This window comes from Schistocerca gregaria, chromosome 2, assembly GCF_023897955.1.
Source record: "Schistocerca gregaria isolate iqSchGreg1 chromosome 2, iqSchGreg1.2, whole genome shotgun sequence".
Taxonomy (NCBI): domain Eukaryota; kingdom Metazoa; phylum Arthropoda; class Insecta; order Orthoptera; family Acrididae; genus Schistocerca; species Schistocerca gregaria.
The window spans coordinates 195,105,747-195,128,170 of NC_064921.1; the positions used below are offsets into that span (position 1 = coordinate 195,105,747).

The following is a 22,424-nucleotide window of genomic DNA, read 5'->3' on the forward strand; positions in this document are numbered from 1 at the left end:
TTTAACTCATCCACTTCCACCTGAGGAACTGAATCAGGCTTGATGCAGTACAGTATTTGGGTAACAATTCGAAAGGAAACATAGCGAAACATCCGTTTATCACTTAATCACGTTTGTTTTTATTAGCACTTAAACATTACTCGTTTACATTAAACCAAAACAAGTGTGTGGTCATCTACATGAATACTAAAAGAAATCTCTTAAATTTCGGTTACACAATAAATAGCACAATTTTAAAGACTATCAATATAACTACATATCTAGGCATTACAATATGAGCGACTTATATTGGAATTATCTCGTAACCAATGCTGTAGGGAAGGCGAGCTAAAGATTGCATTTTATTGGCAGAACACCCAGAAAGTGTTATAAATTTAACCTCACCTGACAAACAATTAGTCACCCAAGTGCGCACGCACATATGAATCGGTTAAGCCATTACAGATGGTGCAGCGATCGAGTCAAGTGCTTAACCTCTGGCGCACTGTCTCTGTATCACCGTAAGAAAGTAGAGATTTGTGAAATAATTACGTTTCAAGCGGACATGGTACGCACATATGAGTAAAAAACGTAAGGACATTACACATAGTGGCAAAAAAGGGAAATCGTGCTTGGCCGTGCCCATATATATATATATATATATAGTGTTCAAAAGTTATTATATATATATATATATATATATATATATATATATATATATATATATATATATATATATATATATATATATATTATAACTTTTGAACACTATTAACCCTCCAACAGTCGCGCATGTATCTGTGAGATACATGACCTACTTTATCTCTGGTATTACCACAATGAACAGTAGTAACGGTTTGCTGGCACACGACATCTTGTGTCATACCTCTCTTATTGCTTCACAGGAATTTCAATCTTATCCCGATACTGACAAGGTCATAAATGAGCCAGGTGTGGGAAGGTGTACTGCCTGTATCTCTCAGGTACAGCGCGCCTACTAGGGTAACGCTTTGTCGCCGCTAACGACTGCAGCTGTTGCATTTTTTGCAGAGTACGCAAGTCGGCAGTTGCGATGTTGTCTTCTAAATGAAACAACGTTTTGTTGTAGCTACGTGTACTCTCTTTCAAAATGAGTAAACGATATGATCTAGAAAATTCTAAGGATTTGGAAGCAGTACATCGCCTTCTTCTCGACGACGAGGTATCCATTGAAGATGAAGATGATCTTGCAGAAACTGATTCAGAAACCGAAGATATACTCGAAACACGATCTGTAGGCTCAGACACAGATCATGAATTTGATGAAGAGGAAAATAATGAAGCGCACGAAACTGATGAACATTACTATTTTGGTGAGTAGAAAAGACAATAAATATTCTTTTAGATGTAATAATAACAATATCTAATAATGGTGTAATGTACTTATTTTTTTATTTTAGGTAAGGATGGAACTAAATGGAGGAAAGTGCCTTGGAAAGCAGCACAGAAACGGCCGCATAATATACTAAACAAACTGCCTGGGGTAGTTCGAGACGCAAAGAAAATGGTAACTGAAATTGACTGCTGGAGCCTATTCACCAGTAATGATATCCTAGATCTAATTGTGGTCAACACTAACAGGCATATAGTTGATATAAAAGGAAACTTTGCTCCCGAGAGTGACTGCAAGGACACAGACGCAATCGAAATAAAAGCCTTTCTTGGCTTGTTATGCCTTGCTGGTGTGTTCCGTGGTGGGCGACAGAATGTTCACGACTTCTGGGCAGCAGATGATCTTGGTCTGAATATTTTTAGAATGACCATGTCCGAAAAACGTTTGCTGTTCCTAACAAGATGTGTTCGTTTTGATGATGGAGCCACAAGACCAGAATGGCACAAGACAGACAAATTAGCAGCCGTGAAGGAAATGTTCACCATGCGTTTGAATAACTGCAACACACATTACTCCCTCGGTCAGAACGTCACAGTTGATGAGCAGCTACCAGCATTTTGAGGCCGGTGTGGATTTCACCAGTTCATACCACCCAAACCATCTAAATATGGCATCAAAATTTTCTGCCTATGTGATGCCAAGCTTTATTATACTTACAACGTGGAAATATATTTTGGATTACAACCAGAAGGACCCTTTCAGAATAACAACTCCGCCAAAGAAGTAGTTCTGAGACTTGCCGAACCAATATATGGGACGGGTAGAAACATTACAGTAGATAACTGGTTCACTAGTTTGGAGTTAGTAAGAGAACTGCATAAAAGGAGACTGTCGTTTGTAGGCACAATTAGAAAAAACAAGAAGGAACTGCCATCGAATTTCGTAGCACTAAAAAGTAGACAGCAATATGACCGCGTATTTGGCTACTGCAAGAATGAAACCCTTGTGTCGTATGTCCCGAAAAAAGGGAAAACTGTAGTCCTCCTTTAGAGTATGCGTGTATCATCAAGTGAGGTTTCGGAAGGTTTAGAGAAAAAACCAGTAATTATTCTACACTATAATGACACCAAATCTGGAGCTGATGTAGTTGACAAACTCTGTGCAACCTACAATGTAGCTAGGTCAACAAGAAGATGGCCTATGGTGATTTTTTTCCACCTGTTGAACATTGTAGGCATCAGCTCAAGAGTAATTTTCTTCGGCAACAAGAATAAATACTCAAATCGGCGCGAGTACCTCAAAACTTTGGCTCTGACTCTACTGCAAGATCATCTCAAAAGAAGAGCTCTTATTATGACTCTATCTGATGATATAACGTCAATGCTAGTAAAGTAGAAACCTAAAGGACAAGAACAAGAAAACGCTGAACAATCCTTGGAATCAGAAAACAAGAAAAGAAAAAGGTGCCAGTCACGCTACAGGGAGACAAAAAAGACTCGTCTCAGCAAGTATACACGTGAAAAATGCGGTACACGTCTTTGTTTGCAAAAGCAAGCAAAAATAATTTGTGAACCATCTCTTTCTGTAGAGGGCAATCAGTAAAAAGAGACATGCTTTGATTAGTTCAATAATTTATTTGCATAATAAAATCAGTTTTTAAAAGAATTTCATGTACTTCTCCATTGCAAAATGTCAAATATTTCTGTTAATTTGAAAGTGTAATGAGTCTGATGTTCACTTCTGTATTTGTAAAATCTGTAACAATAAAGGTAACTGCAATTTAAAACAAAAAACAGAAAAAGAACCTGTAAACAAACAAAAAACCACAAAAACTGTCGCATGTATTCACGAGATACATCGCGACTAGCGGCGTCATGAAAGTTGACGCGCCTGCTGGAGGGTTAAGGTAAATACGTTGTTTGTTCTCTATCAAAATCTTTCATTTGCTAACTATGCCTATCAGTAGTTGGTGTCTTCAGTAGTTAGAATCTTTTATTTAGCTGGCAGTAGTGGCGCTCGCTGTATTGTAGTATTTCGAGTAACGAAGATTTTTTTGAGGTAAGTGATTCATGAAAGGTATAGGTTGTTGCCAGTCAGGGCCATTCTTTTGTAGAGATTATTGAAAGTCAGGCTGCGTTGCGCTAAAAATATTGTGTGTCAGTTTAGTGTTGATGCGAATAAGTAAAGAGCGAAATGTCTGAGTACGTTCAGTTCTGCTCAGCTGTTTGAAAATCAAATAACGTAAGAGGTTTATCAGCACAGTAATTCACTAATTTTCAAATGGGGGATTTCAAGGTGAACAGCGGCTCGAAACGTTGGTCACTGCCGAGCGCCATCACCATGTACGCAAATCGGCCGGCCGTTTTTTGTGTGAATTACCTGACCTGCGATAGACATCTAATGGCACATACATCCACAAACCTACCAATGAGCTGTCGGATCCCTCACTCACAGAATCACGGATGTATTGTATTTCGTTCCAAAGACGGAGAAACGAGTTATTAAGGAAGTGGCCATGATGTTTTGGCTCGTTTTGGCTCATCAGTCTAACCCAGAGCTCAAGCGGAAAGCTTCAGATGATCGTTACCCCGCGTGATATTCTAGTGTCGAACGATAGATAAAAAGTCTGAAAATGATTCTGTGATCCTCTACCGATCACTTAAGTGTGAACTGTAGAGAAGTTATGGATATATACACTGAAGCCCCAATGAAACTGGTATAGGTCTGCGTATTCAAATACGGAGATATGTAAACAGGCAGAATACGGCGCTGCGGTCAGAAGCGCCTATGTAAGACAAAGCGTGTCTGTCGCACTTGTTATATCGGTGAATGCTGCTACAATGAAAGGCTATCAAGATTTGTAGTCGGCGCGCGAGCGATGGGACACAGCATCTCCAAGGTAGCGATGAAGTAGGGATTTTCCAGCACGATTATTTCAAGAGTGTACCGTGAATATCAGGACCCGGTAGAACATCAAATCTCCGACATTGCTGTGGCCGGAAAAATATCCTGCAAGAACGATGCCAACGAAGACAGAAAAGAACCGTTCAACTTGACAGAAGGGCAATTCTACCGAAAATTGCTGTAGATTTTAATGATGGGCCATCAACAAGTGTCAACGTGAGAACCATTCAACGAAACATCATCGATATGGGCTTTCGGTGCCGAAGACCCATTCGTGTACCCTTGATGACGGCACAACTCAAATTTTTACTCTTCACCTGGGCCCTTTTTCCCCAATATTGGACTTGGAAACATGTTGCCTGGTCGGACGAGTCTCGTTTGAAATTGTATCGAGTGGATGGAGACAATCTCATGAACCCATGTCAGCAGGGGACTGTTCAAGCTGGTGGAGGCTCTGTAATGGTGTGAGGCATGTGCAATTGGAGTGATATGGAACACCTGTTACGTCTAGATACGACTCTGGCAGGTGACACATACGTAAGTATTCTGTCTGATCACCTGCATCCATTCATGTCCATTGTGCATTCCGACGGACTTGGGCAATTCCAGCAGGACAATGCGACACACCACACGTCCAGAATTGCCACAAGTGTCGCTCCAGGAACACTCTTCTGAGTTTAAACACTTCCGATGACCACCAAACTCACCAGAGATAAACATTATTGAGCATATCTGAGATGCCTCGCAACGTGCTGTTCAGAAAAGATCTCCATTCTCTCGCTTCTTACGGATTTATGGACAGCCCTGGAGGATTCATGGTTTCAGTTTCCTCCAGCATTACTTCAGACATTAGTCGAATCCATGGCATGTTGTGTTTCGGCACATCTGTGTGGATCCTATACGATATAAGGTAAGGGGTACCAGTTTCTTTGGCTTTTGAGTATAGATGTAGATGTGCAACAGCAGTTAGAAATTACAGATATTTGATGTATACAGGGTGAAAAGTATTTAAACCAACAAACTCTGGAAGGTTTTAGGGGACATCAAAACAAATATTTTCACCTAATGCCATTTTTTTCCTGTGAGCATTATTTGAACCGGTGGAGGCCGTTTTACGCTCTTCACTTGTTAGGGGCCATATTACGCTCTTCAGTTGTAGACAACTGCTGTCCACCAGTGTAGTAGTGCATTGTCTCTGTCTACTAATGGAGCGATACACTGACATGCTTGGTACGTATTACGAAGCGCACCACAACGGACGAGCTGCGCGGCGGGTTTATCAACAACAATATCCTAATCGCCGTATCCCGCATCATACGACCTTTGCTGCTGTGTAGCAACGTCTGTGTGAGACCGGTTCATTTAGGAGATTACCTGGACAGGGACGCCGTCGCACGGTAAGAGCGCTGCAATTTGAGGAAGCTGTCTTGCAGCATCTGGAGCGGCATCCTTCAGTCAGCACTCGTGCAAAGAACAGTCCTTCTAGAGCAATTGTTACGTCCATTTCACTTACAGCGTGTCCACAACCTGGGACCAGTTGATTATCCACCCAGAGCACAGTTTTCGCAGTGGTACCTGGGACACTGTGAAATGCTTCCTACATTTCCATCCTCTGTGTTGTTTACCGATGAAGCAACGTTCGGTCGTGATGGAGTCTTCAACATGCACAGTTCGCATGTTTGGAGTGAGGATAACCCACATGCCACAGTTACTAGCGCTCATCAAGTGCGGTTCTTCATTAATTAGTGGGGTGTTGTTGTTGGGGACTGTTTAATTGGGCCGTAACTGCTACCTAGTCCATTAAATGGCAGGCACTATTACAATTTTCTCGCCAGGGCATTGCCGGAATTCCTGGAAAACGTCCCGCTCCATATAAGACAACGCATGTCGTTCCGACATGACGGGGCGCCGGCACATTTCAGTCGTCGTATGCGTCGATTCCTGGACCGACGGTTCCCACAAACGTGGATTGTCAGAGGTGGTCCTGTACCATGGCCTGCTCGATCCCCAGATATGTCCCCCCTGGACTTTTTTGTTGGTTTAATTAATTTGTCGCCATAGAAATCTACCTCTACTCCTCATAGGCCGACCGCGGTGGCCACGCGGTTCTAGGCGCTGCAGTCCGGAACCGCGCGTCAGCTACGGTCGCAAGTTCGAATCCTTCCTCGGGCATGGATGTGTGTGATGTCCTTAGGTTAGTTAGGTTTAAGTAGTTCTAAGTTCTAGGGGACTGATGACCTCAGATGTTAAGTCCCATAGTGCTCAGAGTCATTTGAACCACTTGTTTGAACTCCTCATAGGAAAAAATGACATTAGGGAAAAATATTTGTTTTAATATCCCCTACAACCTCCCAGAGTTTGTCGGTTTAAATACTTTTCACCCTGTATATTGGTAGATCTTGTTCTACATTAGAATTGTAGCCTACATTCCACAATGAAATGTGACACAGTAACGAGTTTCATTATGATTTGAAGCAGAGATGTCCAGGTATCGAGTTGTGCATTGCCTGACAAGATCAATGTGTTAGCCACCGATTTCCTAACATTAAGCTGTGTCCAAAGAGGCTGAAGCCAGTTGTCAGCTCGAAACGAAAGCGCAGCGACGCCTGCCGGCAGGAGGTCTGCGACGGCGCGCACGGTGCGGGCGATGCTGAGCGGCCGGCAGCAGCAGGTGGACGCCGCCCCCGCCACCCCCGCCGCCCCCGCCGCCCCCGCCGCCCGCGGCCGCTGCCCCTGGCCGGCGCCGCCCGCGACGCGCCGGCAGGCCTCGCTGTGCCGCCGCGAGCCGGCGCTGCCCGCCGTGCTGCTGGAGGCCCGCGGACGAGCGCTCGATGGCTGCCGCGCCGCCTTCCGATTCGACCGCTGGAACTGCTCCCTCGCCGTAGCCGGACAATCCGTCTTCGCCAAGCGTACGTACACGTCACGCATCTCGGGACAAACCCTAAAATAAAGTTAAATGCTAAACAAAGCTGATCACCACCTGAAGAAAGAGCAGCGCGCCTGTGTGGTTTGGTGTTCCACCAGAGAGAACCGGCTCTCACGAACTCCTCGACGTTTACCTGGTCAATACACCAAATCCTCAAGTTTCCTATAATTGCCCTTTCCAAGTAGCATACAGCGTCGCACATCTGAGATGGTGTTGGTTTCGGTTGTGAAAGGAGAAGGGGGGGCTGGGGTGTTACAGTTCGCTACTTATTTCCCCCCCCCCCCCTCTCCAAATATAACTTGTCGTCACCCTCAAATTTCACCAGCTACGTGTGTCACAGATTTTAATAATAATAAACATGGTACAACGATTATATTATTAATGTATTAAAACATATGGAGAAAGAAGCTGCTGCCGACCGGTTCTAGGCGCTTCAGTCTGGAACTGCACGACCACTTAGGTCGTAGGTTCGAACCCTTTCTCGGGAATGGATATGTGTGATGTCGTTAGGTTAGTCAGGTTTAAGTAGTTCTTAGTTCTAGGGGACTGATGACCTCCTCTACATCTACATCTACATCCATACTCCACAAGCCACCTGACGGTGTGTGGGGGATGGTAGTATGAGTACCTCTATAGGTCCTCCATTCTATTCCAGTCTCGTATTGTTCGTGGAAAGGTTTTATCCTCATGGCCTCTTCGCGAGATAGACGTAGGAGGGAGCAATATACTGCTGTTCTCCTCGGTTAGGATATGTTCTCGAAACTTCAACAAAAGCCCGTACTGAGCTACTGAGCGACTCTCTTTCGCGATTACTAAGTGATCCTGTAACGAAGCGCGCTGCTCTCCGTTGGATTCTCTCCATCACTTCTATCAACCCTATCTGGTACGGATCCCACACTGGTGAGCAGTATTCAAGCAGTGGGTGAACAAGTGTACTGTAACCTCCTTCCTTTGTTTTCGGATTGCATTTCCTTAAGGTTCTTCCAATGAATCTCAGTCTGGCATCTGCTTTACTGATGATTAATTTTATATGGTCATTCCGTTTTAAATCACTCCTAATGCCTACTCCCAGATAATTTATGGAATTAACTGCTTCCAGTTGCTGACCTGCTCTATTGTAGCGAAATGATAAGGGATCTTTCTTCCTATGTATTCTCAGCACATTACACTTGTCTACATTGAGATTCAGTTGCCATTCCCTGCACTATGCGTCAATTCGTTGCCGATCCTCCTGCATTTCAGTACAGTTTTCCATTGTTACAACCTCTCGATACACTACAGCATCATCCGCAAAAAGCCTCAGCGAACTTTCGATGTTATCCACAAGGTCATTTTTAATATTGTGAATAGCAACGGTCCTACGACACTTTCCTGCGGGACACCTGAAATCACTCTTACTTCGGAAGACTTCTCTCCATTGAGAATGAAGTGCTGCGTTCTGTTATCTAGGAACTCTTCAGTCCAGTCACACAATTGGTCTGATAGTCCATATGCTCATACTTCGTTCATTAAACGCCTGTGGAGAACTGTATCGAACGCCTTGCGGAAGTCAAGAAACACGGAATCTACCTGGGAACCCGTGTCTATGGCACTCTGAGTCTCGTGGACGAATAGCGCGAGCTGGGTTTCACACGATCGTCTCTTTCGAAACCCATGCTGATTCCTACAGAGTAGATTTCTAGTCTGCAGAAAAGCCATTATACTCGAACATAATACGTGTTCCAAAATTCTACAAGCGATCGACGTTAGAGATATAGGTCTATAGTTCTGCACATCTGTTCGAGTCCCTTCTTGAAAACGGGGATGACCTGCGCTCTTTTCCCATCGTTTGGAAAGCTACGCTCTTCTAGAGATCTACGGTACCTCGCTGCAAGAAGGGGGGCAAGTTCCTTCGCGTACTCTGTGTAAAATCGAACTGGTATTCCATCAGGTCCAACGGCCTTTCCTCTTTTGAGCGATTTTTATTGTTTTTCTATCCCTCTGTCATCTATTTCAATTTCTACCATTTCGTCATCTGTGCGACAACCTAGAGAAGGAACTACAGTGCAGTACTTTGTTAAATAAAAGCCTCACATGTTAAGTCCCATAGTGCTCAAAGCCATTTGAACCAATTGAGCCATATGTCCTTTTTGTGTCGTCTCGTTATCACTGTAGGCTTGTACTAGGGGAAGCAAGGAGCGGTTGCTCTTTGGTAGCCGGTATCCTCTTCTTTAACACAAACAGCTCGCATGTACTAACAGGATTCTTTATTCATAAGAACAAGAAGTTACTTAAGATAGTCCAGGTGTTGTGGTACAAGCTCTTCTGTAATATCCACGATGGCCTCACTGCTGGGGAAGTACAAGTGGCGCTATGTACACTACTGTGGTCGCTAGATACTGCCTCTCTCTGAGCTAGATGCTGAGCTAACTGCGACTGCGTCTCTCGCTGGCTGCGACTGATGACTCGCTGGCTCAGGTCCACGACGGCGATGAAATACTGGCAGTCGAGAGGGCGTTGGCGGCACGTTATTTGCGAGTCTGTCGTTGGCCTCTCTCCTGATAGGCTGACTAGCTCTCGTGTCTATTATCGATCTTTTCGCAACCTCTTTGCCACCTGGTTTGCTGGTGACAACTTACACCAACACAGTCCTAATCTGAAGGGTTTCCAGGATGGAACACCTTTAATTTAGATTGTTATTTATTTTGTGTATAATTCAATACATCTCTGTTGATCCATTCTGGACGTAGAACAGCGGCTGGCCAAAATCTGAATAAAGAAATTCGCCAAACAGCTGTGCAAATTGGGAAGCTATTTTACTTTATTTTCGCTACCAGTTCCAGCAATTCAATATGCTATATGGAGTTGAGTTGCAGTCTTCGAAGGAAGCGCTTGAGAATTCATGACATCCAGAAACATTTGGCCCCAGTATGCAAATTTCGATCATTTTTTAGAAGTGCATAGGGGGCCTGAAGAATTGCCGGAACTGGTAGAGAAAATAAAATAACTTCTCAGTTTGCACAGCTGTTTGGCGAATTTCTTTGGTAAGTAAAAATTCAATACATTTTTACGTTTATACCTGTAGAACAGTTAGCAAATATTAATAATAATGAAGTCCCATACTCCGTGACGGAGCGTAGGAGAACGATGCGGGAGACCCGCACCGCTTTACTAGACAAGGTCCTAGTGGAGATGGTTTTCCAGTGCCTTCCTACGACCGTGACGGGGATGAATGATGATGATGGTGAAGACGACACAACACCCAGTCATCTCGAGGCAGGAAAAATCCCTGACCCCGCCGGGAATCGAACCCGGGTCCCCGTGCTCGAAAAGCAAAAACGCTACCGCGAGACCACGAGCAGCGGATTGGTAAATATTACAACATGCGTTTTACATAGTGTCAGTTGAAAAATACGTACATATTGTAACACTGATTTCAAAGCCTTATCGTACACGTCACAATACAGTCGTTGTACAGATCATAATAAATGTTCTAATATTCCATCATCACCTTCAGTGCATCTGTCCACTTTTGGGAGAACACATTGTGTCACTTGGCTGAGTGTCTTTGCAAGTTCCCTGTTGAGGGCAGTAACGTCCAGGATGCTACCACGTACTTCATCTCCCGTATACATCTTTCTTTTTTACACCTCAGACCTCATCCAACTCTACCCCATAAATAAAAATCTAATGGTGCAAGGTCAGGCGATGTTGCCGGCCAGTTAATTGTACTACTACGAGCAGTCCAGTTATTACGGTATGTCCGGTTGAGATGTTCCCTCACACGGCTTGTCAAATGTAGGGCTTCGCCATTCTGGAAGTACACTGCACTCCGCGAAGCGTAGAGGAACGTCCTCAAGCTGTTGAACATCCGAATTTCCAAAAACATGCGAGTAATTCTGTTCGGTCGTTCACTCTTCTACAATAACTGCGCATATCAACAAGTACATTAAATATGTTCTGTCACAGAAACCACGTGGAACAACGCTCATGCCCATAGCAAGTTCTCTGCTATAAATGAGCGGTCCTGTCATTTCTCTGATTATTGACTACCCCTTGTGGAACATGCTGTATAATATGGTTCAAATGGCTCTGATCACTACGGGACTTAACATCTGAGGTCATCAGTCCCCTAGAACTCAGAACTACTTAAACCTAACTAACCTATGGACATCACACACATCCATGCCCGAGGCAGGATTCGAACCTGCGACCTTATCGGTTGCGCTATTCCAGACTCTAGCGCCTAGAACCACTCGGCCACAGCGACTGCGCTGTATAATTCGTTTGCATCATTGCTTAGTAGGGACTGCATCCTTCAGCCCATTTCATACTTATCTTTTGAACTGAAAATGAGTTATGGGTGCGATTTACCACAGACCTAGACAAAGAATAATCAATTCCAATTTTTAAAATTTATGCAGCTGTTCTTGTGCGGGTATCTCCACCCCTGTTCACGAGTACATTTCACTTCCCCATAGGCCCAATATCTGAATTTGAAGGCTAGTGTCTGAATTCTCCCGCTTTTACGCTAAACTCCCTCTTCATCATCACTACCTTACTTACCTAACAGCACTTTTCAGTACCTTACTCCCACGGCACTAGGCGCAGAGCCGCTCTGCCGACAGCTACATGCTACTTTGTCGGCCGCGATGTTCACCCTCTTAAAAAGGATAGGACAGACGGTGAGGCGGGGGGAGGTGACACTCAGAGCTGATGACTCTGCCGCCACTTTACGGAAGTCACCGTCCAGATGGTGGAGGGCGTCGTGAGCGAAGATCTGAATACCTTCACTTGATGCATATTTTGCGAATAAATGATTATCACCTGGAAAGAAGATGATGATATTTGGTTGGAGGGGTTGCCAACCAAGCCGGTATCAGCGGCGGCACAAAGTCCCAATCTTTTCACTGTCCAGTCTCCCCACATTCTCGAATTATGCTAAAATGATGAGGACAACGCCAACACGCAGTCCCCAGGCGGAGAAAATCCCCGACCCAACCATGAATCGAAACCGGGACCCCGGGACCCACAAGCAGTGGCGCTAGCCACTAGACCACGGACTGTGGACACCTCGAAAGAAGGAATATGTGAGCATGAATCTTGGTACTGGTGCTGGTCTTTTTCTACAGACTCAGCCTTCAATAGGACACAAATTTCCCAGCGACAAATTACTTAGCGGAAACTTGGGATGTAGAAAATTCCATTTTCACTGTTCAGGAAGCGGTCCGACTCGAAAAACACCTCGTCACCGTTCTTTGTTTTGTGTCCTCTAGTGGCGTGCTAAGGTTCTGTGACGCGGGATTTGAGTGTGTACCTGTAAAAGAAAAAAAACTAATTACGTAACTTAGTTTTTCTCGATTTGATATTAAGTCTTTCTGACTACTCGTATTGAACCAAAATCATAAGGATATAGGTTTTTAAATATGTCCCTACCCCTTATACAAGTAATCTCTAATCTCTGCTAATTGCTTCTAGTAAATACAGCTCACACGGTAACATTAACAGGAATCCACTGACTTCACTCCATGTCTCAAGCTCAGTCAGCAGTAAGCGCAGGAAGTCTCCTATAGCACAGATTACGGGAAACCTCGAGCCCCGTATTACGAAATAAATAGGCGTATGGCGTCAGTGGCCGGTAGGCGCCAGTTGGGAAGTTCGGCCGCCAAGTGCAAGTCTTATTGAGTGCGACGCCACAGTGGGCGACTGGAACGTCGACAATAGGGATGAAGTGATTATGAGGACAGCACAACACCCAGTCCATGAGGGGAGAAAATCCCCCTACCCAGTCGGGAATCGAACGCAGGCTCCTGTGCGTGGCATTCCAACGCGCTGACCATTGAGTTTACGGGACGGACCGTATTACGAACAAATCATTAAGCTTTATCTCTACTAGGCTGGAAACGTTTACGGAACGCTGATCGCGGTCACTAAATTAATTCCCACAACGCTCAAAAAAAAAAAACATTACAATACGTTTAGTGACGGCAATTAATTTGCGGTAACAATGAAACTACAGTGGCATGACATCAAAATCTCTTGCCAGGCGCGCTAGTGGCTTTGTATGTATTTTCTGTCTTGCCTTTGCAGAAAAATTGCAATGCCAACATAACGTTAACGTGTACTAGTATTCTACTCTCTCTCTCTCTCTCTCTCTCTCTCTCTCTCTCTCACACACACACACACACACACACACATCGTAGCGAGAGGGTGATGCGGTAGGTTCCTGCCAAGAGCATGGGCGCAGGGGGCGCGCAAAAATTGCCAGAAAAAAAAAAAAAACGAGAAATAAAGAGGGGCTTAAGAACTAACATGAAGAGATGCGTAAGAGCTCCTTACCCCCGTGTTTCTATCTACGAGGAAAAGGCTTTGCCTTGGCTCACGCCTCTAAACGCATGCTATTCGCACAGTGTCATTTCATCCACGTAGCATTGTAAAGGACGACTACTATCGAATAGACGTCTACTGCTAACGAGGTTTAAATGACAACACTGCGCCTAAATCATACATCTGCCACGTCCTCACGTTGAACAATCATCTTGCTGCTACTTAGCTACCGTACTGTAGGGTCTCAGAGATCGGCAAGCAGCTGCTAAAGCAAATAGCTATTTGACCGAAGGCTTCAGATTTTTACCGACTGACGACTGGAGTCAGACGCGACGGTGGGGGAATCAAGCACGCTGGTTTTGGTGTCAAATGTAGCACACATACTGATACAACGAAGCTACTTAAGGAAATAGCTGCTTTCCAGTTCCAGCAGAAAGATCCGATGACAAGGATTGACATGGGTTCCCATTTCACTATTTTGGAAGTTTTTTTTTTTTTAATTATAGATGAAGATCCTTATCGAAACAGCTCTGAGTGCATTTATCTTCCATGACTGTAGAATCTTCAGAATGTAGTTTCAATTAAAAATGAGAAAATACTACTTAAGGTCAAGTCTCTTATTTATTTGTTGCTATTTATTACGTATTTAGCATGACCAGGAAGGTCTACTACTTCCTGCTCAAAGGGCAACAGGATGCCCTAAACCACAGTCGGGGTTGGAACGCTTGCACATAGTGACACTTAAGCGGCTTTTCACATGTACAGGCATACTAAGAAGTCCAGCAGTGTCGCACAGCGTGCTGTAGTCGACGACACGTCTTCAGACGGAGGTAGAATGAATGAATGTAATCATGTGTCATTTGCCTGATTTACCGTTGCAATGATTTTTCATTCGGTGTCCTCTCATAGAGATTTTGATTCCAAGAATCTCTCGAGGAACACGACACAATGATTCCCTAAAATTGTTCAAGTGGCTCTGAGCACTATGGGACTTATCTTCTGAGGTCATAAGTCCCCTAGAACTTAGAACTAATTAAACCTAACCTACGGACATCACACACATCCATGCCCGAGGCAGGATTCGAACCTGCGACAGCAGCTTTAGCGCGCTTCCGGATTGAAGAGCCTAGAACCGTTCGGCCACAGCGGCCGGCTGATTCCCTAAAAGATGCATGTCCTTTGATTAATGTAGTCGGATTTCATTAGCGAATATTTTACAAATTGCGGGAGACATTTAGAGAGTGTGTGACCATTCCACAGAAAACCAGGAAGACGTAGTCTAATTTCGTCTAGTATTAAACTAATTTATAGCACTGCCAACAAGTATGACGTGCACTAAACCACTCTTGAATAGTTCTACAATTTACAAGTGTTGTGACGTTTTCTTCCTTGCTGCCATTTCTGTATGTAGGCCGCTCAAGCCAGAATAGTCTTTAGCTGCCATCAATTTGAAATCTTTTTAAAGCCTTCGCAGCAGTTTCGTTAGTCTTAATTGCTGACTCCTTGTTCTTTTTCCATCGAAATTTAAAACTAGTCGTTGAAACTGGTTAACTGGCTGCCATGGTAGATCTTTTACAAATGAATAAACATTTGGATGAACTTTTGATATTAACGCCTTCAGAGACGTTGTTAGTGCGATGGCGGCTGCCACTGCAATTCTACATATGCCTGTTATCGTTCCACTGGTCCATAAATAGTCGTAGAAGTCTGAAGCTTTCGGTTTTCAGACGAGCTCTCCTGAATAGACAGCCAACCAGCCATCATCCAGCTCCTTATTCCGCCTCAGCTACACTATGTCGGCTATTGCTGCGCAAATAAGTTCTCCACGTACGGGTACACCACCATTACTCTACCAAGCAAACATAGGGGTTACATGCGTCTGGTGTGAGACGTTCCCTGGGGGGTCCACGGGGGCCGAACAGCACAATAACCCTGGGTTCGGTGTGGGGCGGCGGAGGGGTGAAGTGGGTTGCGGTAGTCGTCATGGGGTTGCGGACCACTGTGGCTGCGGCGGGGGCGGAGCCTCTCCGTCGTTTCTAGGTCCCCGGTTAACGTAACATAACCATCATCCAACATTTCCCGGGGGACATATGCTAGAGCTGAGCACATTGATACGAAACAGTGTATTGCTTTGTTTTCTTTCTAGCCAGGTACTAAGCAACAACGCCAAACGTGTTCCCACAAGCATTGCTTAAAATAATTGCAACCCCTAACCTCTGTTTTAGTAAACGAACTCCTAGCTGACTAGACGGTACCAATTTTCATCACGAGAGACGTAGGATTCCTTCCAAAGAAGTTGGTTTTAATAATCTAAAAAGCTCGTATATTTCTGGCTTTTTGTTCTGTAGCAAAACATAGACAGCTGGAACAGTGTTCTACGTTCCCCCTGAAGAACTTTTAAGATTGGCGTGAAGTATGAACACCTGTACAAACTGTTTGTTCGACAGAATGTCCGTCGGAACACCACACCTATCTGTACAAACGTATAGGTTTGCTGCTTTCAACTAACGAAGTGAAAGCAGATAGCCAAAAGAACTTTGCTACAAACTCGGAAAAGTCCTTTTATATATCAGGAAAATATTCTCCCATATAACAGTTTCACCCGTAACCAGTTTAAAATAAAGTTGTTACGAGCGGGGTTTGAGCGCGTGACCTATGGTATGACGAACTTGTGATCTACCAGCTCACCATTGCGAGATCAACACAATTATTCACAGATACTACTTTGCTGTTGTCCGTAGCTCTTTTAATTACAGTTTACGAATGTTCTACTGGACGACAGCATATAGCACGGACTAAATCGGTTCAAAAATGGTTCAAATGGCTCTGAGCACTATGGGACTTAACTTCTGAGGTCATCAGTACCCCAAAACTTAGAACCACTTAAACCTAACTAAGGACATTACATACATCCATGCCCGAAGCAGGATTCGAACCTGCGACCGTAGCGGTCGCGCTGTTCCAGACTGAATCGCCTAGAACCGCTCGTCCACCCTGGCCGGCCTAAATCGGTGTTTTCGTTGATACTCTATTGATACAAAGTGATTGGGAACGAAATGAGCGTCTGACGTCTGACACCTGGAGGTTTGGGAGTTCGTGCAAACAGTCACTTTTCTCAATTGTAAGATGCAGGCATCAATGGACAGGCCGATATATTCTACTTCTGGAGCAGACTTTTCCGAGGTCCACTACCTGAAGTGTCGTAACCTCTGTAGAAATGACAACACATCTCATCTCCGCACAAGTGCCCGTACAAATGCCACAAACTCACCTCAGACTGCCCTCCCGCCCTCTCTAACAAGGCCGTTAAGTAGACTGTGGGTGGCTACTTACTCCTGAAGACTTCGGATGCCATTGCTAATTATTTTTATTCAAAAATTAACACAATGACTACGACTCGACCCGTAACCCACGACGTTTTGCTTACCAGTGTAAGATGCCTCCGAGAAAGGCAGCGCAATGGTTAGCACATTGGACTGGAATTTGAGAGGACGACAGTTCAATTTCCTGCCGGTCTCCGAGGTATAGACCTTTTGTTGTTGTTATTGTGGCCTTCGGACCAGAGACTGGTTAGCTGCAGCTCTCCATGCTACTCTATCCTGTGCAAGCTCCTTCATCTCCCAGTACCTACTACAACCTACATCCTTCTGAATCCCTTGCTGCCTCAGAATATTTCCTAACAACCGATCCCTTCTTCTTGTCATGTTGTGTCACAAATTTCTCTTCTCCTCAATTCTATTCAATGCCTCCTCATTATTTGTGTGATCTACCCACCTGCCGGCCGCGGTGGTCTAGCGGTTCTAGGCGCTCAGTCCGGAACCGCGCGACCGCTGCGGTCGCAGGTTCGAATCCTGCCTCGGGCATGGATGTGTGTGATGTCCTTAGGTTAGTTAGGTTTAAGTAGTACTAAGTTCTAGACGACTGATGACCTCAGAAGTTAAGTCCCATAGTGCTCAGAGCCATTTGAACCATTTGAACCATCTACCCACCTAATCGTCAACATTCTTCTGTAGGACCACATTTCGAAAGCTTCTATTCTCTTGTTGTCCAAACTATTTATTGTCCATGTTTCACTTCCATACAGGGCTACACTCCATACAAATACTTTCAGAAACGACTTCCTGACACTTAAATTTATACTCGATGTTAACAAATTTCTCTGCTTCTGAAACGCTTTCCTTGCCATTGCCAGTCTACATTTTATATCCTCTCTACTTCGAACATCATCAGTTATTTTGCTCCCCAAATAGCAAAACTCATTTACTATTTTAAGTGTCTCATTTCCTAATCTAATTCCCTTAGCATAAGCCGACTTAATTCGAATACATTCCACTATCCTCGTTTTGCTTTTCTTGGTGTTCATCTTATATCCTCCTTTCAAGACATTGTCCATTCCGTTCAACTGCTCTTCCTAGTCCTTCCAGAATTACAATGTCATAAGTGAACCTCAAATTTTTTATTTCTTCTCCATGGATTTTAATTCCTACTCCGAATTTTTCTTTTGTTTACTGTACTGCTTGCTCAATATACAGATTGAATAACATCGGGGAAAGGCTACAGCCCTGTCTCACTCCCTTCCCAACCACTACTTCCCTTTCATGCCCCTCCACTCTTATAACTGCCATCTGGTTTCTGTACAAATTTTAAATAGCCTTTCGCTCCGTGTATTTTACCCCTGCCACCTTCAGAATTTGAAAGAGAGTATTCCAGTCAACATTGTCAAAAGCTTTCCCTAAGTCTATAAATGCTAGGAACGTAGGTTTGCCTTTCCTTAATCTATTTTCAAAGGTAAGTCGTAGGGTCAGTATTGCCTCCGTGTTACAACATTTCTACGGAATCCAAACTGATCTTCCCCGAGGTCGGCGTCTGCTACTTTTTCTATTCGTCAATAAAGAATTCGTGTTAGTATTTTGCAGCCGTGGCTTATTAAACTGATATTTCGGTAATTTTCACATCTGTCAACGCCTGCTTTCTTTGGGATTAGAATTATTATATTCAGAGCTCAGAGCCCTTTTGGGCTCATCTAAGTACAGCCTTGGCCTAAGAAGACCCGGTGTTTACGAGATTCCTTGTAGCTGCAGTATGTCGTACATCCGACAAACTTGTCGCACTGTAGAAGAGAGATGTACTGAACACCGACGCTACACTCATCTGGAGCATCCAGAAAAGTCTGCAGTGGCCGAGCATTGTCTCAGTACAGGCCGTTCTATGAATTATCAACATACCAAAATTCTCGCATCGACGAGTTCGTACTGGGACAGTGTTATTAAGGAAGCAGTGGAAATACGTAGCTCGACGAATCTTGTAAACAGAGACACGGGCTTTCAGCTCAGTACAGCTTGGGATCCAGCACTGGCCATATTGAAGTCGCTTCGAGCAGAGAGGAGTACTATTGGCCATACGACGGATGACGATTCGCCAGCAACATAAACATTCTGTTGACAACGGGAGGATAATCAAGGCGCCTACGCGGACGCGCATTCTTGGTTGCGGCTTCCGACAGAGGTCGCTGGGGCGGCCGATGGGAGCGCTGAGTAGCGGCAGCAGCCTCCGCACGTGCGCCGAAGTCTTTGATTCTTCATCCTGTAGGTGGCGTTGCTCTCCTTCCAGCTATCGGTTGATATCGTCGCTAGTGGCCATCGAATTTGGTGCCTCCACGCATGTGCACTTCCTGCCTAAGACTAGCATAAATAGGGGGCCCTGGTCCTGCCTTAGCTTGGTAGCGACCATCTCCCTGTCCTCCTCACCGTTGCAGACGGTCGTCGCCCCCGCCCCGACCCTCATGACCCTCCCCCTAAATATGTCTATGACTATTCCCGTGCCAACTGGAATGTCTACCGGGATACCCTCTCCACCCAGGTCGATATCAACCCTTCACCTACCGCCACCCTGACGATGTAACCCATGCCGCCACCTTTCTCCAGCAGACCTTGTCTGAGGCCGTGGAGGCCCACGTCCCTACTGTCGCTATCCACCCCTACCGTCCTACCTTACCCCCACAGGCTGTCCTCCTCCTCCGTGAATCCCGCCGTCTCTACCGTGCCTTCCTCCACACACGTGACCCGGACACACTACGACGCCACCGGCAACTCCAACGAGACATTCGTAATTTGCTCGCTGCCAAGAAACGCCGGGACTGGCGACAGACATGCACCCGTTTAAATGCTACCCTCCCTATCAACTCATCCAAGTTCCGGTCCACCTTCCGTCACCTTACCGGAACTAAACCCTCCCCCTACTATCCTCTTCACCATTATGATCACCACTTCCCTGACACCCTTAATAAGGCCAATCACTTTGCCTCCTACCTGTCTGATGTCTTTTCCCTCCCCGATGATCCCCAGTTCGATTACTCCCTCTTCCCGGATGTCCGCGATCGAACTGACACCTCTATCCCTCCCCTCGCACCTGGTTTCCAGTACTTGGACAACATTACACACACAGAACTCAATGCCCCAATCACTACACAGGATCTCATTGCTACACTCGACCTGTGGAAAACTTCCCGTATCCTGATGTTCCTTAAACCTGGCAAACCGCCGTCTGCCGTCTCTTCCTACCGTCCCATCAGCCTTACCTCGGTCTTCAACTAGGTCCTGGAATCTATCCTCTCCCGCCGCATCCACCAGCATCTCCGCCAGCACCGCCTCCTTCCGGTTTCCCAGTGTGGCTTTCGGCCGTCCTTCTCTTCCGACGACCTTCTCCTTCACCTCACTCATCTCCTTTCCGACCAGCTTAATTCCCGTCGCTCCGCTATCTTCCTCTCCCTGGACCTCGAACGAGCTTATGACCGCGTCTGGCATTCCGGTCTCCTCTTCAAGCTCCAAACCTTCGCCCTTCCTATTAATTACGTCCGTCTGATCAGCTCCTTTCTCTCCCAACGTCCTTCCTACGTCACCATCCATAACACGGATTCCTACACCTTTCTTCCCTCCGCCGGTGTGCCCCAAGGCTCCGTCCTCTCTCCCCTTCTGTACCTTTTGTATACGGCGGACATGCCGCCGCCGTCACCCCCCGTCCACCTTCTCCAGTTTGCCGATGACACCGCCTTCCTTGCCCTTGCCCCCACCCTGCAGCGCTCCCAACACCTTCTCCAATCCCATCTTGACCAGTTCACCACTTGGTGCAACCAGTGGTTGCTCAAGGTCAATCCCTCCAAAACCCAGGCGATCATTGTAGGCAAAACCACCCCTTCCTTCCACCTCCTTGATTTCTATCTCACCATCTGTGGCCATGTTATCGCCCTCACTCCCACCCTCAAGTACCTTGGCGTCACCCTCGACCGTCGCCTCTCCTGGACCCCCCATCTCCGGACAATTCAAGCCAAGGCACACTCCTGACTCCGCCTCCTCAAGCTCCTTTCGGGCCGTATGTGGGGTCTGGACCCCTCCACCATCCTCCACACCTATAAATCCCTCATCCGCCCTATCCTCTGCTATGCCCATCCGGCCTGGATCTCCGCCCCCTCTACCTTTTATAAATCCCTTCAAATCCTTGAACGCCATGCTCTCCGCCTCGCCTATCGCATCCGTCTCCCCTCCCCCACGCAGATCCTGTACGATCTCATTCCTTTCCCCCACCTCCTCCTTTTCCTTGAAAGGATACGGATCCTGTACACCTCCCGCAAACTCGACCCTCCTCACCCGCTTGTCTCGCCCATCCTCTCCGAACCACACCCACTGCCGCGCCTGTATTCCCATGTCCCACCCGGTCTCTATCTCTCCACCCTCCTTACCCTCTCCCAAGGTGGCTTCCGGCAGCTCCCCCTCCCTGATGATGTCCTCCTCCCCTCCATCTACCCCTCCTATCAACTTTGATCCTGCCCGTCCTCACTTCCTGTGGCCTCTCCACTTGGCACCCTCCCTCCCTTCTCTTTCCTTTTCCCCCGTCCCCTTCCTCCACCCCTCTTACCCCGGGCTGCTCCCTTTTTTCCTCCTCTCCCCCTGTCTCCCTTGCCCATGGAATTTGCCCTCCCCTCTCGCTGTCCCACTCCCCTTCCTCCTCCCCCTCCCTTGGCAGGTCCCCGGACTCGCACACACTCAGTGAACATTCGCGTGCCAGAGATCATCGCCATCAGTGTCTTGTGTGTGTGCCTTCGTTTTGTGATCAGTGTCCCTCGCCGTCACGCCACCATTGTTCACGTGTGCCGTCGCAGTCATCCGTGTTATGTGCGCTGTGTCAACAAGTGTTAGTGTTTTTTCTCATCCAGCGTGAACAGGTTCATGTTTACTGTTTTTTGTATCTACATTTTTTGCCCGCCGTTTTTATTGTATTGTCTGTGCCACCTACATGTCATATTATTGTATCACTCAAGGCTGAAGAGCAGGGTAATATGCTGCTGCCAGCCCGCCTTGTATGAGGTGTTTAAAATTACAATAAAGGAAAAAAAGGCCTGCCTTAGCAGTGTGTTCGTCGCACCTGAAGATGGCCAGTTGAGCTGATGAAATATTGTTGAGTTTTCACTATGATATCCGACGTCTCGCCTGAGAACCATATATAGATATTATATTCTTCTCGAAGTCTGAGGGTATTTCGTGTGTCTGATACATCTTGCTCACCAGATGGTAGAGTTTTGTTAGGCATGGCTTGCCCAAGGCCGTCAGTAGTTCTAATGGAACATTGTCTACTCCCAGGGACTTGTTTCGACTCAGGTCTTTCAGTGCACCGTGAAACTCTTCACGCAGTATCATATCTCCCATCCATTTCACTTCATCTACATTCTCTTCCATTTCTATAATATTGTCCTCAAGAACACCAACCTTGTATAGATCCTCTATGTACTCCTTCCACCTTTCTGTTTTCCCTTCTTCGCTTAGAACTGGGTTTCCATCTGAGCTCTTGATATTCATACAAGTGGATCTCTCTCTCTCTCTCTCTCTCTCTCTATATATATATATATATATATATATATATATATATATATATATATATATATAT

General features: G+C 45.7%; 1 protein-coding gene across 1 annotated transcript in view; it reads left to right on the top strand.

Annotated features, from left to right (window-relative positions):
• Positions 1-1,108: 1,108 nt before the first annotated feature.
• The window catches only part of LOC126335696 (protein Wnt-4-like), a 134,711-nt gene continuing 113,395 nt past the window's right edge, over positions 1,109-22,424 (top strand). The window contains exons 1-3 of the mRNA XM_049999155.1: positions 1,109-1,331; positions 1,419-1,470; positions 6,872-7,164. Coding sequence (XP_049855112.1) covers positions 1,109-1,331; positions 1,419-1,470; positions 6,872-7,164 — 568 coding nt within the window. The remainder of the gene's footprint in view (positions 1,332-1,418; positions 1,471-6,871; positions 7,165-22,424) is intronic.